The sequence below is a fragment of the Colias philodice genome, chromosome 16 (assembly GCF_061535455.1).
Source record: "Colias philodice isolate Cphi_HAF_F1 chromosome 16, ilColPhil1 Martin Lab GWU primary, whole genome shotgun sequence".
Lineage (NCBI taxonomy): Eukaryota > Metazoa > Arthropoda > Insecta > Lepidoptera > Pieridae > Colias > Colias philodice.
The window spans coordinates 8,939,054-8,955,630 of NC_143101.1; the positions used below are offsets into that span (position 1 = coordinate 8,939,054).

The window sequence follows — 16,577 nt, forward strand, 5'->3', positions numbered from 1 at the left end:
TCTAAGCTCGATTTTACAGATAACAACCTTGTAAATAATACTACTTCGTGTTTCTCATTGTGTTAAAATTAAATTCTAATTAAAAGAGCTCTATTATATTATTAAAATGGGTACCTAGTAAAAAAATACCTTCAATAATTTAATGAATACGTACATACATTATATTATCTATTCCTACAAATTTGAGACAATGCCATATTATATTCCAAACTAAATAAAACTAGTTCTATAGAATCTAAAAGACTGGCCATACAAATAGATATACATAGGCAAAAAATCAACAATCATATTATTACTAAGCCTATTATGTATCTAACGGGTCGAACTCACCCCCTCTCTCTTGTGCAAAATAAGGGTCACTAACCTCTACACTAATGAACCATCTTCATAATTATATTATTTTTAACACAAGTCAAGTGTCATTATAGAGAGAAAATTGAATCGAATAACATAACCATTAGAATTGCTGTTATTTGACACTAACGTTGATGGTGATAAAAAATAAATAGATTTGTTAAATTAAGAACCCGACACATAAACAAGGGGTGTTGTAAGTGTGTTTAATGTTTGTGTGTAACAAGCTCCTAAACGGTTTCGATTTGCTGCTTTGTTTTTGTTTAAATTTTTCGTAACTATTTTTAGAAGCAGTCATCAAGCAGGCATCCATCAAATTATCAATAAGTATATTATATCATTTCTTTTTTCATTAGCAACCGGATCTATTACTTTGTAATTTTAGTTATACCTAATATATACAATAAAAATTATAAAAAAACGCCACAATAGAAAAAAATACAAAATTAATTAATTATCTTCATTATCAGAAACAAAATGCCACCACTCCAACTCATAAACCTCAAGAAAATAAAACAACAAATTCAACGTTAAATTCTAACATTAACTACAATAACTAATTTTAGTTCTAACAGAAACTAGATTTGCTCCGAATTCGTGCTTACGTACTAAATTTATTTAGTCCTATCAATTGTTAAACTTACGCTATTTTGCGATGGACTGCGTCTTAATTCTGACATAGTTTAAGGAATTTGTCTTGTACGTAATGAAATTCCTACACAATAGAGTAAACTTGTGGTCCGCCCCGGCTTCGCCCGTGGTACCTACATGATTAAACTATCCTATCTCTCAAGTTGGATCGAACTGCACATGGTGTGCGAATTTTATTATAATCGGTTAAATGGTTTAGGTGAGGTTTAGGACAAACATTGTGACACGTGATTTATTAATATTAAGATGTATTAAAATATCTAGTCAGTATATCAACACGATTTGCTAGTTTTTAACACTTTGTATAAAAGAACCTTATAAACGCGTTAATTATTATCAAATAAAACGCGATTAATCTCAATATATAGGTATTTTTTTTCTTCCTAATCTAAATATTTAATTTTGAATTTAACATTAGATATGACTGACAAAATTGATCTTTATCTATGTAGAGAAATAAACTTAATATTAATATTAAAATTAATTCAAACAGAATGAGTTCCTTTTCAAAAGAAATATATATACCATAAAATATGTGAAAGTTGGTATGCCTGTTTGTTACATCGATTTGGATGAAATATAATCGTTAATTATATTGTTAAAGGTGATTATACCAAATTCCAATCTAGTATACTCTATCAGCAACCAAATAATGAAGTCGTTAATTAATACACAGTTTGTATTGTTCTCACATGCAATAATTATGTATCAAACATAATCTAAGCGCAAATCTCGAGAACCAATTTCGTTAATTATTTTTTTATATAATATACCTTGAAGTACAAGGATGGTTCTTATGGAGAGAAAACGTAAACATACCACGGGCGAAGCCGGGGCGGACCGCTAGTATGAAATAAAATTGTTACAAAGGACAATATTTAATGTATAGTTATACATATAGTTATAAATATAGTTAAAATTTATATTAACCGTAGACTTTTCATTCCCAAGCTTCTTTCCCGTTTGTAAGTAAGACTGAAATTAAAAACAAGGCAGACGAATAACGGAAAGCTCGAAAAAATTCATAAGGAAAGAGGGCTGAATCCACAAAGTATCTTCCTTTACACTTAGCGTGAAAATATTATCTGTCCGCTTTATGTGAAACTTAACAAATTGTATACTTAAACCATCCTCTTGAACTATTTTATCTATAAAAAAACATTAAATCCCGTTGCGCAGTTTTTAAGATCTAAGCACACAGCGGTAAGCGACTTCGTTTTATAAACTAGAAACTAGCTTTCAACCCGCGGCTTCGCCCGCTTTGTCAAAAACATAATAAACTAGCTTTCCGCCCGCGGCTTCGCCCGCATTTTCAAAGATAAACCAGCATAGTTCCCGTTCCCGTGGGATTTCCGGCATAAAACCTATCTTATGTGTTAATCCAAGTTACCCTCTATATGTGTGCTAAAATTCATTGTAATCGGTTCAGTAGTTTTTGCGTGAAAGAGTAACAAACATCCATACAAACTTTCACATTTATAATATTAATAGGATATACTCAAACCTTTCAATTGAATCACTCTATCTATTAAAAACAACTACATCGAAATCTGTAGCGTAGTTTTAAATAAGCATACATAGGGACATAGAGACGTAGGGACAGAAAAGCGACTTTGTTTTATACTATGTAGTTATGTCGTTAGTATTATATATAAATAATTAAATTAACAAATCAACAATTAGTACCAATTTATAAATACCAACACATGTTACACATTGTTAATAACAATGGAATACGAGCAATTTCGACACGCCATGAAAGCATAACTAGAGGCGTTGTGAAAAATGTTACTTTGTTCGATATACTTACTGTGCTGTTTTATATCGCAGAATTCTTATAATTTTGTAGTTTTTAGTGTCCTACTAAAAATTTTGTAGATTTTAGTGTTTTGTGTAAAATCATAATATTGTTTGTTATATGTCTCTATCTATGATCTGTGATCAGATGAAGAGAAATTTTATTATGATTTCTTAGTCTTAAATCTCGTCAATATCAAGATTTTACGAGTGTATACGAGTGTATACCTTACTAAACATTTTTTTATTTTTATTTATTTATGTCAATAGCATAGTAACAATGCAATAAGACTTTAGTGTAACATTTTGATAAAAAAATGTTGACCTATTTTATTAGAAAATGCTTTACTATTTTTTAGAAGACTAATACATGATAAACCATTCCCAAAGATCCTTAACACATTGTACACAAAACATGTTAAGCCTCTCCCATACAGAGATAACCTAACACGTATCAAAGATATCCCTTACACAGTCAGTAATTTCCTTAAAATCCTCTATTTAGCTCAGCCATTTACACACGGCTATAATTCACATTGCAGCGCACTCGTTTGCAGATCGTAGCCCACCCACATCGATGTAATTCGGCTTTGTTGCCAAATTGTCTCGTAAATATTCTCCGTGGCTCCAGTTATGGCAATCACGTGGTTCTTAAAACTTTTATTGGTGACATTTTTGGCTGGCGGCGTTAAGCATTGATTAGGTTGTTGTATTGGGGATAAGAAATTGACGAGAATGTTTACAATTACATTGTATTGGATTGAAATAATAGTTTACATTTTTACAGTAGGAATGAATGACTTGGAAGTTAATCATGACAGATCACAGAAGTAAACGACCTCTTCGAAAAATGCATTAGAAACTGAAGGTTAGGAAATAATTCACATTTGTGCGAAATTCATGTTCAAATACTAAGAATTTTTAATATTTGTACATATAGTACACATGTCTCTATTCTAGCGTAGTGTGAACGGGTACCTCCTAGGGAAACGCATACCATCTTAGACCACATCTTAGCTTTACATCAGGCGAGATTAGGTCTCTACAGGCCCTCTCTACAGTAAAAAATTGGTTGTCTCTAAAGTCGGTTTACTGACGATAGTTGAACGTGACAACGTCCGATTGTGCTTCTTTGTCGCTCGTTCCGCGCTCTCGCTTGCACTTCAAGCCTTACATGGAACGCCTCAGAGCGATGTAACGCCGCATGAGTCATGTTTTTTCGTGCGTGCAGCCGGTTCTATCGAATTATAAGACGTTGTCACGTCAAAAAAAAACACCCTACTAATGACCATTATATTATAACTAGCGGTCCGCCCCGGCTTCGCCCGTGGTACATATGAAAAATAGATGTTGGCCGATTCTCAGACTTACCCGATATGCACAGAAAATTTCATGAGAATCGGTCCACCCGTTTCGGAGGAGTATGCAGACTAACATTGTGACACGAGAATTTTATATATAAGATGTTAAATTAACTTCAATCGCATGCAGACAAAAGTAGCCTATGTCCATCCATTCTTCAATCCATCGCTGCCAAATTCAACCCAGATTCAATCAGATGTTTTTACGTGAAAGAATAACAGTCCATTCATCAATCTACCCAACCTTTCGCGTTTACAAAAGTGCTAGAAAAGCATTAAGACACGTGACCTATTTCTCCCATTCTTGTTCAAATAAATCTTTTTCTACAAGGTCACTGACCTTTCTTGTGAGGGACTAATCCAAATTATAAAACTTATGCAATTTGTAACAAAATAAAAAAATGTGTGTGTGCCGAGCACACGTGTCTTATGTGATACTTCTTTGGCAAGATTCAGAGATACCAATCGTCACCTTACTCCATGACGAGCCGGTATTGCCATGACGCGACCTTGAAATTTTACTCTCAACGCACCTATTAAAAAAAATCGAATTCAGAGACTCCTGCATATTTAATTATTTAGGAATGTTGGTTAGAAAATTATTTATATGAGTAATTGATTTTACTATCAATTAGATAGATGCTTTTAGTAAATTGTCACATCTTAGTTACTCCATCACTTTGTGACGGATGATCCATCTAAGGATGGATAAGGGTGAGTACACACGAGGCTGTAAAACGCGTGGTGACTGATGATAGAATTATAAATAGTCATGAGGTTACCACGTTTATTGTAATAAAAGATTTACAGTTCAACTTCAGTACATTGACGATATTTAAAAAATGTGTAGAGCACTCTACAATTTATCTTACAAGAATTGGTTTAAATAAAGACGCAAATAGTAAAATCAAGTCAAATCAAATCAAAACTTTCAACAATAATTGAAGTTACTCAGCCTTTTGTATCCATTCAAACTGTTGCAATATAAATAATTTGTAAACATTTTGAAAGAACTTTCATTGAACCAAAATGTAGCATTAACGATGAATAAAATAAAAATTAATTACAATATTATTCTATCAATAATTTATAATGACACGTAAAAGATCAATAGAATGAAGTATCAATAAAAAGATACTTATTAGCGGTAAATCGGGTTTTACAAAAGTATAAAACAACCTTTATACCTTACATTGATGAAGTAATAAACATTTCTATAGGCATCAAACAAGAGATTTAAAAATAGATTTTCGGAGAACGGTATTTATGAGGTTCCAATTAAAATAAAGAGAAAAGTTCCTTTTGAATATACATATTATTATTATTGCACAAAATTAATACAAAAACATAAAAAGGTATCTAACTTCGATCAAAGAATGCTTTAAATTGAGTACAAAACGCTGTAAATTTTCTATTTTTGCAGATTATCTTCTTTATTTAAGGAAGACTTCGGATTAACGGGGTAGGTTCTAAATTCTTTTCTCACATGAACTCAACCAGTCAGACTATTTATGTTCTATTTCATTAAAATTTATAAAAAAAGATCAAGACATCTACAATATACCTACATACATACCTACGTTTATAATATTATAGTATAGATAATCCATACTAATATTATAAATGCGAAAGTAACTCTGTCTGTCTGTCTGTTACTCAATCACGCCTTAACTACTGAACCAATTTGCATGAAATTTGGTATAGAGATATTTTGATACCCGAGAAAGGACATAGGCTACTTTTTATCCCGGGAAATAGGATAGTTTTATCCCGGAAATCCCACGGGAACGGGAACTATGCGGGTTTTTCTTTGACTGCGCGGGCGAAGCTGCGGGTGGAAAGCTAGTATTATATATGTTATAGATTAGAAGAAGAAAGCGTGCAAAACCTATCAATCAAGGAAGCAATATTCCCTTTTTTGTTCAACCAAAAAAATCCTTCAAATGAGTTTTTTCTCAAGAAACAGACAATACACATATTTACGTGCGAACCGTCCGCGGAGTAATTCCTAGTTCCTACCCAATACTTGTATTATCCTCCAATAAGATTTTAATCTATCGTGATGGCTGTTCCATATCTTTTTGTTGGTCGCTTTATAAATCGCATTACACCCTTTCAATGAAATTGGAATGATGTTTGTCAGTGATAAATTACGCGCTTGTAAAAATTAACGAGATGCTTGAATGTATTACTTGTTTTGTATTGATTATATTGATGTTTATCAGCCCTTTCGTTATTGAGGACAAAGGTATAAATAAACGCCAAGAATGATGATATTACTTCAAATTAAATTCTAGGTAATAATTAATTGAAGCTTCCATGCAATATACGAAAATGTATAGGTGTGTTTGTGTGCTGTCGATGTATTAATTGTATTCGATATATTTTGTATTCGGTATATTCACGATATATGGATAGAAAATAAAACTCTAGAATATCTAGATAATATTCTGATATTTCTAATTACTATACTAACATGTTTGTATCCTTTCATTGAATCTTGAAGTAAAGAGAGCAAAACATTCGATTATTTTGCGAGCATTTTTCGTTCAAAGATTTTTTGGTCTGGTAGATATTATGTCAATACTCGTTGGCCTTTCTCTCAGATATAAAAGCCATAGTTGAAGAATGTTTTTGTAAATTATCTCAACATTCGGACTACGGATAATTATCTAAATTAATAGTAACGAAGCTCATTATGCAACCCGGTCAAGTGGTCCATAATTGGAAATGCTGTGCTAAATCCAGAATACACTTTGATCTAAAAGAGTGGACAAGCTGGGGGAAACACAAAATTGAGGCATTATTTGTTTGGAATATTTCGTTATTTTGGAAGGTTGGATGTTGATTGAATTGCTTTAAGTTATATTTAACCAGAAATTGTAGTTTTTATGAGAAAAAAATAAAGAATAATTTGGTACTGACTTTGCATTGTAGGTTGCCATCGTACTCTTGTTATAATAAAAATAAATAAAACATACTTTTAGGACCCAAACCACACACTTTATATTAAAGAATATCTCAAGAGGGTTGTTACTTATTAACATCCAAATAACTACAAAATTGGTGCATTACACAAATCACGCAATGAATACAAAAAGTCTTCAAACGAAAAGCATAAAAACACAAAATCCGTATTCAGTATTCAACATATTATTATTCTATAAAAGGTCTGGATTATTCTGGAACCTTGTGGAAATTTTAATTTAACCTAACCCGTTAGACGTAAAGGTCTCCAATCGATCAAAAGTGTCTCCAAATGATTGACTTTCTTACATCGACCTTTTTACAGATTTCAGCCACATGGTGTTGAGAGCATTTCCAAATCCTTAATAAATTATATCCAAGATTTTATTTATATTCTTAAAATTCGGCCTGCTTCTTATTGAATAAAAATAAAATTAATATTGATTTCTAGAGACTACCAATACACTTGTTAGGTATAAGTAAAAGTATTAGTAAAATTAGTATGATCATATTTTTAATATTGCATAAAAATGCTTTTTCATCAGTAAGTAAGCATAAAAACCTAATTATCTAACGCAATATTTATCTGAGTGCATAATAACTATAAGTATTTTGAGTATAACATAATCATTTTACATAATAAAGAAGCAAATTTTATCTCTTTATGAATATAATAATAAATTATTCATATAATATACAATCAAGTTTTACACACAAGTTCTCTTACAAAATCAATGATATTTTGACTACTAAAATACCTTCAAATTATGCAGGTGCATGGTTAGCGGTTAGCATGCATATGCAAACCATGCAGGTTTCTAATACGACTAATCAAACACTAGCAAATTAGTTTATGAATAATTGATTGTTTACAAGAAACAACGTTGTATAGACCTTGTATTCAATGCCTAGGAGCAACTTCAGATTTGTTTTTGTCGCTTGCTATTCGGTTATCCTACTTTAAAAAAGAGGTTTACAATCTTATGGTAGCTTCTTACCTCTGACTTCGCTTTCAGGTTACGTTATAGCAGTTCATTAAAATATATTTCCTATTTATTTCACTCCTTCAAATCATTATCGCCACGAAGAGTCGACTTATCTTAAGACTTCTATTACGTTATTATGCTACATAAGCTACAACACTGCCAAGTATCATCAAAAGCCGTTAAGTAGTTTTCGCGACAAAGAAACAAACACACATCCCTACAATCTTACAAAATTTAGGTATTAGTAGGATAATCTGATTGCTTATTTGATTGTTTTTAATAAAAGTTTTATCGTGGTTGTTTCTACTCGTAGTAACCAAATTAAAACAGTGTCTTATAAAACAGCAGAGACTAACATAGCCAGAATAATAATCTTAACGTGACGTCGCGGTCGGCGACTTATTTGAAGCAGGTCTGTTTAAATTGCAGAGCACGGATCACCTTTACGTCTTGTGACGCGCGCCTTATGTAAATGACGCGATTACATGAGCACTGAGCCTTACTTTTGGGGCCCTGTATGTGTGCGCGGGGCCCCAGAGTTTGAGGATGTAGGACGGGTTATATAATTTGGGGCCCTGAGTGTTGCTACGTAATATGTTGTGTTATATTGTATATAGTGTATAATAATTTTGAAGTCTGTTGTAGTGAAGATGTAAAACATATTATACAACCGATAGAGAGAACTAAAACAAATTCGTTAAAAACTATATAATTAGAAGAAATATTATTTGCTTTGCTTGTTCTTTGCTAATTCAAGAGTCCCTTAATTTAAGAATATGCATTCCGAAGAATGGATTCCTTACAAAATGTTATAATACGAAGAAACAACGTAAGTAATCAAAACCATAAATATTAAGAACATGAAAAGTTTAGCTGTTGCCTTTAACAAAATAACGTTTATACAAGTATTTGTACCATTAATGCTCCTTTGCAAATGTGCTCAGGTGATTAGTCAAAACGTTTCCTCAGGGTTCATTAACCCAGTTTCGTATAGGAATGATTTTATGAGCGGTTATGTGTGAAGATGACAGACATGTGGCGTTTACCGCAATTTCAATCAACATAATTATTAACATATACAGAATCGAATTATATGTTTGTTATATTATAAACAGATTAAAGACGTCACTTGGAGAAAATTTTATATGTCCGTAAAGTTAATCCATGCATTAGGTACTTTCTGATTTTAACACGGACATACATACAGACAAAAACACTAAAAACTATTTTTTTGGTTTCGGTATCGATTTTATATCCCCAAGTATTTTTTTTATTATTATTAAATTACAACCGGCTGCTTTCTTCTTAAAAAATAGTAATGCAAGCTTGTTTTGAAAAAGAAAAGGTGTTGTTCGCATTTTGCAATTTCTATTTTTTACATTATAATAATTCTTATCGGAACTCATATTTGAATCATTACTGTAAATTTCGTATGTTAAAAGGAATTTATATATTTGTAAGATATTATCTATTAGGTATATTTAATTGATAAAAAAACTATCAAATGGTTAACTAGGTATCGCTTTGAATAATGTAGTTCGTTTATTTCTATATGCAGTATATTGCATTATATTACATCATTAAAAATATAATTAATTTTGATAGCTGAAATATAATGATCAATTAAAAGTTCATTCCCGATTATAAATAGGTCGTTTAGCTAGGCTGTTTTTAAGGCTTATGACAAAATCTTTAAATGGTTGTTTATAAAATTTTATAAAAAAATTAGTTTCAATAATATTATGTTGACTTCAATAAATAAACTTTCTTTTGTCATTTGTAAAAAAAAATAAGTTTATTTGGAGAGAATTTCCCTTTCATTAGTAAAGCAATCTAATGAGTTGATTGAAAACTTTAGATAATTATCAAAAACGGAATCGCGAATCTATATATCGCAATATCTAATATCGAATTTATTAGACGATAAAATTGATTATTTTTAAGGTTTTTAAATCTATTTTCAATGAACCCTATAAAAGTCAATGATAATACAAAAATTAATAGCTAAAAAGGTTGAGCTGAAGATTAAAAGTTTTAAATCGCAAAGCGGTTAATTCATGCTAATCCAACAACTTTAGTCGTAATTAATATTAATTATGTTGATCGTTCAAAATTTCTGATTTACATTTTTTTCTGTTTACTGTAAAAAACTTACATTTTAAAAGTGAAAAATAAAGCTTTACGTGATCCCATTTTACATTGGATTAGGCAGTTTAGTACCAATTTAGCACTGTAACTTGTCTCAACCAATGAAATTTAAACAAAAACACAAAGTAGAAAAATAAAACTTTTCATGATCATTGAAAACCAACTAAGGACAATCTATTATCATTAAAACATTGCAACTCAGTTCAAAATGTAGATTAACTAAAATAAAAGTACCTAAATTAAAACGTGTGGCTAATCCGGCCCTGTAACCGCACCGACAGTGTTGCCAGTATATCTGACTGCTTTTCGCCTCATTTGTTACCAGTTTTTACGCGTTCACGAGAATCCGATGGGAAAATAAATAGGGTAAGTGGAGAGTTATTTTTATTTCCCTTTGCTTTCTGCTCATCGTATTGGTTGTGAGGAATTTACAGATCGCGTGGGGAAAGGTAATATTTTACGTATAGTATATGTATAAACAATATACATGTTACGGCGCAGGCACACGATGCGTTGCGGCGCCGCACCGCAAAGATTTCACCGTGTCAGTGGGCACACGAGCGGTGCGGCGCCGTAACGTTGTTATGTCGCAGCGGCGTCGTAGCAGCGTTGCACAGCGTGTCCTTCCTTGTGACGCAAAACAACTGAGCGGTGCCGCTCCGACGTCGCACCGCATTCACCCCTCCCCGCCTCGTCTTGGTGGTTACAAGTCCGGTGCGGCGCCGGAGCGCATCGTGTGACATGCCACAGATATTTCTATGTAAGACGACGCAGCGACACCGCTCCGGCGCCGCACCGCCGCCGCAACGCATCGTGTGCTTCCGCTCTTATGGTGTTGGTACGTTGTTTGTAAGATTTGATGGAACTGAATTATGGAATATATGCCACTAATTCGACTTGTTTTAATAAGAAATAAAAAAGAACCTGTGTGCCTCGGCGCGTGCTCGCACGCGTGTCAGAAGTGAAACTTCTTTGTCAACATTCTTTACCAAAATCGTCGCCAAACTCCATTTCGTGATGGTATTGTCATGACGCGAGCTTGAAATTTTACTCTCAACGTACTTAAAGAAGTTTCACTTTAAAAAGCAACGTTCGTACGTAGGTTCTACGAACTATGTATTAATACTAGTATAGTTTTATATTATCTGGGGCATTTCGAACAATTAAACGTACGTACGTACGTATTCCTTGTTCAATTTATTAATAGTATTTCTCTATCTTTCAGAGAGCATGAAACTAATGAATGCTGACATTCGTAGAGGTAAAATTAAAATTTCCTCCAATGCATAATCATGTGATTTCCAATGCAATTGCACTCGAAGTCGATGATTATGGACTAATTAAATAAACTAATTATTCCTCGATAGAACTAACTGAACGGCTAAAACTTGAATTCGCACTATGCATTTGTAATTAAGTCCAGTGGAATTGTATTATGGAATTCTGTTAACTAGCCTCTTGTCTCGACTCTGCTTGTGATAAAAAAATATATATTATACCTCGCCCGGTGCAGTATTTTTATTACCAAACACAAATATTTTCCATTTATAGTATTACTATAAATTAATGGTCATACGATGAGATAGTGGTATGATATTATACCAAGATATTACGGATGAAAAATTACAAAAAAAATAACAACGATGTGTCAAAATTTGACCTTAATAGATACGCTAAGATCCAGATTTATTTGAATATTGAATTTTTAATTCCTCAAATATTATTCCTTACACACAACATTAAAGAAATTCTACGCAACAGATGGCATCTTCTTAACAATATTTTTTCTAAAGAAGACCCTACATGAAGCCAGTATGAATACGTCTAACATATTCTCCACCACGAAGTGTGTGCTGCCGTCACAAATTGACAATCTCCTGCATTTAACTATGACATTATGACGTAGATGGTCAGGTGGTGCTAGGCAAAATATATAACATGGCTTTGAAGTTGACGTAAAGTTAAATTTCTTTTGACGTAAATCATAGACTTAACATGATTTTCTTAATATCTTTTGACATCCGTACTAATATTATAAATGCGAAAGTAACTCTGTCTGTCTGTCTGTTACTCAATCACGCCTAAACTACTGAACCAATTTGCATGAAATTTGGTATGGAGATATTTTGATACCCGAGAAAGGACAAAGGCTACCTTTTATTGCGAAATATGTACCACGGGCGAAGCCAGGGCGGACCTCTAGTATTATATACGTGTAGAAAAGCTTAATTTTTCAAAGGAGAAAGTTGCTATTACCATTCTTTATTATTAGAAGTAGTATGAAATCATATTGTATGTCATTTTAAACTACATACTATTAATAAATTTTGCTAGTACACTGTAGCTTAGGCCATGAGTTAATAATTTATAATGTAGGTATGATTACGTTTTCTAAAGATATTTGTTGCTCACAACTAGCTTCTTCTAACTATAATTTAAACTGCAAGCTCTATAATTACAATAACATGGAGTTTTCAACAATATTCATTACCAATTTCATCAAAGTCCCTTACCATTTTACCTAATCATTTATCCCTAATCATGACATTCATACATACACAATACAGCATACTTTATTAACGTTAAAAAGCGCACATAATCTTAATAACGCTCGCCTTTTTATTTATTTTACACCTTCAAAGGCACCGCACTTTTAAAAGCACTCCTTTGAAGCGTTCCGTTTTAGCAATCCTCTAGCGGTCTAGGATTTCCTAGAGCCTGTGAACTATGAGAATTACGTGCGCAGTTTAGACTGTATGACACAAATGGGCTAGGTATAGTTCCTCTTGGTTTTATGAAAGATTGCATTATTAGGTGGATTATGACATTTTGGGTAAAGGAGAATAAGATAAAAGGGTTTGCGATCGTTTTTGAGTTTTATAGGGTAATGGACAGATATATTTTTACTGAATATAATATACCTACATTACAAACCCTCATAGGAGGCCCGTGTCCCAGCAGTGGGAACGTAGATGGGCTGATGATGATGGTGACATTACAAAAGACAATTTATAGAATTATAGATGGATTAACTTGTATTTTATTCTGTTTAATATAAGGTAACTATACTTACTATCTTAACTTGTAAAAGTGTGAAACAAATACCAATAGATTTTAATATATTTCAATAGATTTCAATAAATAACATATTGTAGCACCTTCTTAGCACGATAGCGCACAATGAGTAAAGAATGTTATCAAATTTCATTGGAAAATGTATTTCAAAAAAAGTTTTTATACGGTTTTGCCACAGTATTACCATTATTTCCTACAGTAGTGCGACGAATGTACTTGTGCAGAGAAACGGAGGGGAACTGGCGGGGGTCGGGCGACGCGGGCCGCGTAAAGCAAACACGCTTAGTTTGCTTTACCTAGCGCGAAAGGATGACGCAGTCGTATTTTTTGTGTAATAATTTTATTATACATAGGTACTTACATATTATTCTATTATGGCGCGCACAAACTGTTCGGTTTACGGATGTAAATCTACATTGAAATCCCAGAAGGAAACAATATTTCAGAAAGATTGTATTAATTGTATCTGTTGAATTAAAATCAAAGCTATGTATATATTATGTTGTCCTCATTATTTTCTAATCAGATTGTACATCCCAATGCGAATGCATTACTAAGTTAAATGTTATAATATACAATTAAAAACATCCAAAAATAAAGTGTCCACGTAAATAATATTTAGCAGTGCAATATCTGTAATTATATATTTATGAACAAATAATTACATCAGATTTAATAATCGCAATTATTTTGAATGTACAAATGAATAAAGATTTCATCATAATATTAATAATCACAATTGTTTTATTTCCCATTTGTTGCAACCCTAGCGTATTTTCGTGTGGCAGCGTCATTACCTACGCTGGCGGCGGCATCGCGCGACATCAAAGGCGATTCCTTACTGTAGGAAATAATGGTAATACTGTGGTTTTGCTATGAAAAATAGCAACAAACGTTCAAACGAGTACTTTCACCTAAATCTGTCCAAAACAATGCGTAAATAGACAAATTCGTGACTTTGTACTGACGTAGATAAACAAATTTCAGCTCGGGATCGTTAAAGGGTGCTAAAATAAGATTTATTCGACCATCGGTGACGGGGAAGCGCCATGATGTATGGACATACGTTCTGTCACACGGATATATAGTACTGGAAATGATAAATTTTATAAAATGGATAGATAGAGAGAGAGATAGAGATTTGTTTAAACAAACTGAGAAACAATATATGATAAGGGAAGTAAGCAGTTTGATTGGAATTCGACAGCTGTAAACTACATATTATTATAAGGGCTACGATATTTCAGTCAATCAGATAAGCTTATAAAAGTGAAGAGAAATTGAAGGGGGTTAAAAATTACTAAGCTAATTTGGTTTACTAAATGTAAAAGTTATGTCACTCTTTCTTATCTATTATTAGTTCTCTAAAATATTCGTTTAACTTTCGAATGTATGAATTGAAACACAAACTGCGGTTTAATTTAAAGAGAAGGGATTTACGAAAAATGGCTGTTCCTTGATAACATGTACCTAGTATGTATGTAAGCAAATACGAAAAACCAGTAAAATCTAGCAAATTTATATCTTCGGTAAAGTCTAACTTGTTGGAGACAGCATCGGATAGATTTATATATTTTCCATTGTTTTAATTGTGCTCTTAAATTTTTGTGAAATATGGACATCAGATACCAATAAATATATCGGAGATTCATAAAATATTAAAACCTTGTGTTACACAAATATTTTAAAACTGTTTTATAATGTTTGCCTTTAATTTAAGCACACTGAATCACAGATATTAGAAACTAGCTGTGCACCGCGGTTTTACCCGCAGTGCTTAGCTCCTGTTGGTCTTAGCGTGATGATATATAGCCTTCCTCGATAAATGGGCTATCTGACATCGAAATAATTTTTCAAGTCGGACCAGTAGTACCTGAAAGCGCGATCAAACAAACTAACAAACTCTTCAGCTTTATAATATTAAGGGCCGATTTTTCAATCCTTGGATAAAATTTAACCGTCCAATAAAGTATTAACACGAACATTTTAAAATGTCACCTGTAAACTGTCAAATACGGACAATTAGAATACATTTTTGAAATGGTAGTTTAATACGTTATTCGATGAATAAGTTTTAACCAAGGATTGAAAAATCAGCCCTAAGTATACATATTATTTGAACCAACAGTGAACGTCAGGACAGACAGCCTAGAATTCATAAAAATACCTTTTAGGCATTGGATATTCACTAACATAATAATATCTGAAATAACATTATCTGACATGACTAGCAAGAAAAACAGAATAAAATCTAAGTACCATATCACGTAAGCTTAAGAGAACATTGTGTTTCTTATTTTTCGTAACTTAATATTTGGATAATACCTTTATGTGGAATATATTTAGAATCAAATGTAAAAAATCGGATCAGCACCCGTGTAAACAGGATTTGCAGTATTAACCTTAATAAAAATAAACCTATGATATTAAGTTATTCCTTAATATATTTTGCACAATACTAATAGGTAAATATTTATAGGTAGGTATATATAGGTTTTATAGGTAGTTTTTGTGGAAAAGAGGAAATTAATCCAATCATGGGGTACCCCTTAGGCACGTTAAACCGAAAGAGTAGAAGAAATTCGATTGCAGAGATGGAATCATGTGTAGCTTGCAGATCAGGGCACTGCTGAGAGGAAAGACGAATGAAAAAGCAGATTTGATATGATCTAATTTTTCTATTAAGTATTAAATATATCAAATCTCCATCAAGTTAGGTATCCGGTATCCTAGAGAGTTGGATTCACCAGAAACCAACTATCCAGGATAAGATATCCTTACCTATAAACTATAGGGATAATTGCAGCAATAATAAATGTACTTATTCATTCATTCATTCAATAACTTCATTATTTGACGCGATGAACCAACACTACCAACAGTCACGTAAGAAACTAGACTGTTTTATTGTATCTTATACTATTTATTCCTTAAAAATAACGAGCTGCGAAAGGAAAACACGAACCATTCTTGGAAACATCAGATAAAACAATAATAATAAAAGCAGGAAGACGCCAAAATCATTACGAACTTTCCAAAGACCGTTTATTTTTATCATCCATATTAATTTTTAGTGTGGATCGTTATTTTTCTGTGTACGTTCATGTAAATGTATTATTACCTGTTACCATAATAAAGTTTTGTACATTCTGTAAACAGATGATATTTTCTGGAATATTAAGGAATATTTTTCTAAACTAATAAGGTATTTTTTTGTGTTTGGTTTTACGCGAATTAC

The 16,577-nt window shown here is 32.4% G+C and overlaps 1 protein-coding gene across 1 annotated transcript in view; it reads left to right on the forward strand.

The window, feature by feature from the left end:
* Window positions 1-11,077, forward strand: part of LOC149481878 (uncharacterized) — a 33,237-nt gene extending 22,160 nt beyond the window's left edge. The window contains exon 2 of the mRNA XM_089705086.1: window positions 10,799-11,077. Coding sequence (XP_089561212.1) covers window positions 10,799-11,004 — 206 coding nt within the window. The 3' untranslated portion in view covers window positions 11,005-11,077. The remainder of the gene's footprint in view (window positions 1-10,798) is intronic.
* The last annotated feature ends 5,500 nt before the right edge of the window (window positions 11,078-16,577 follow it).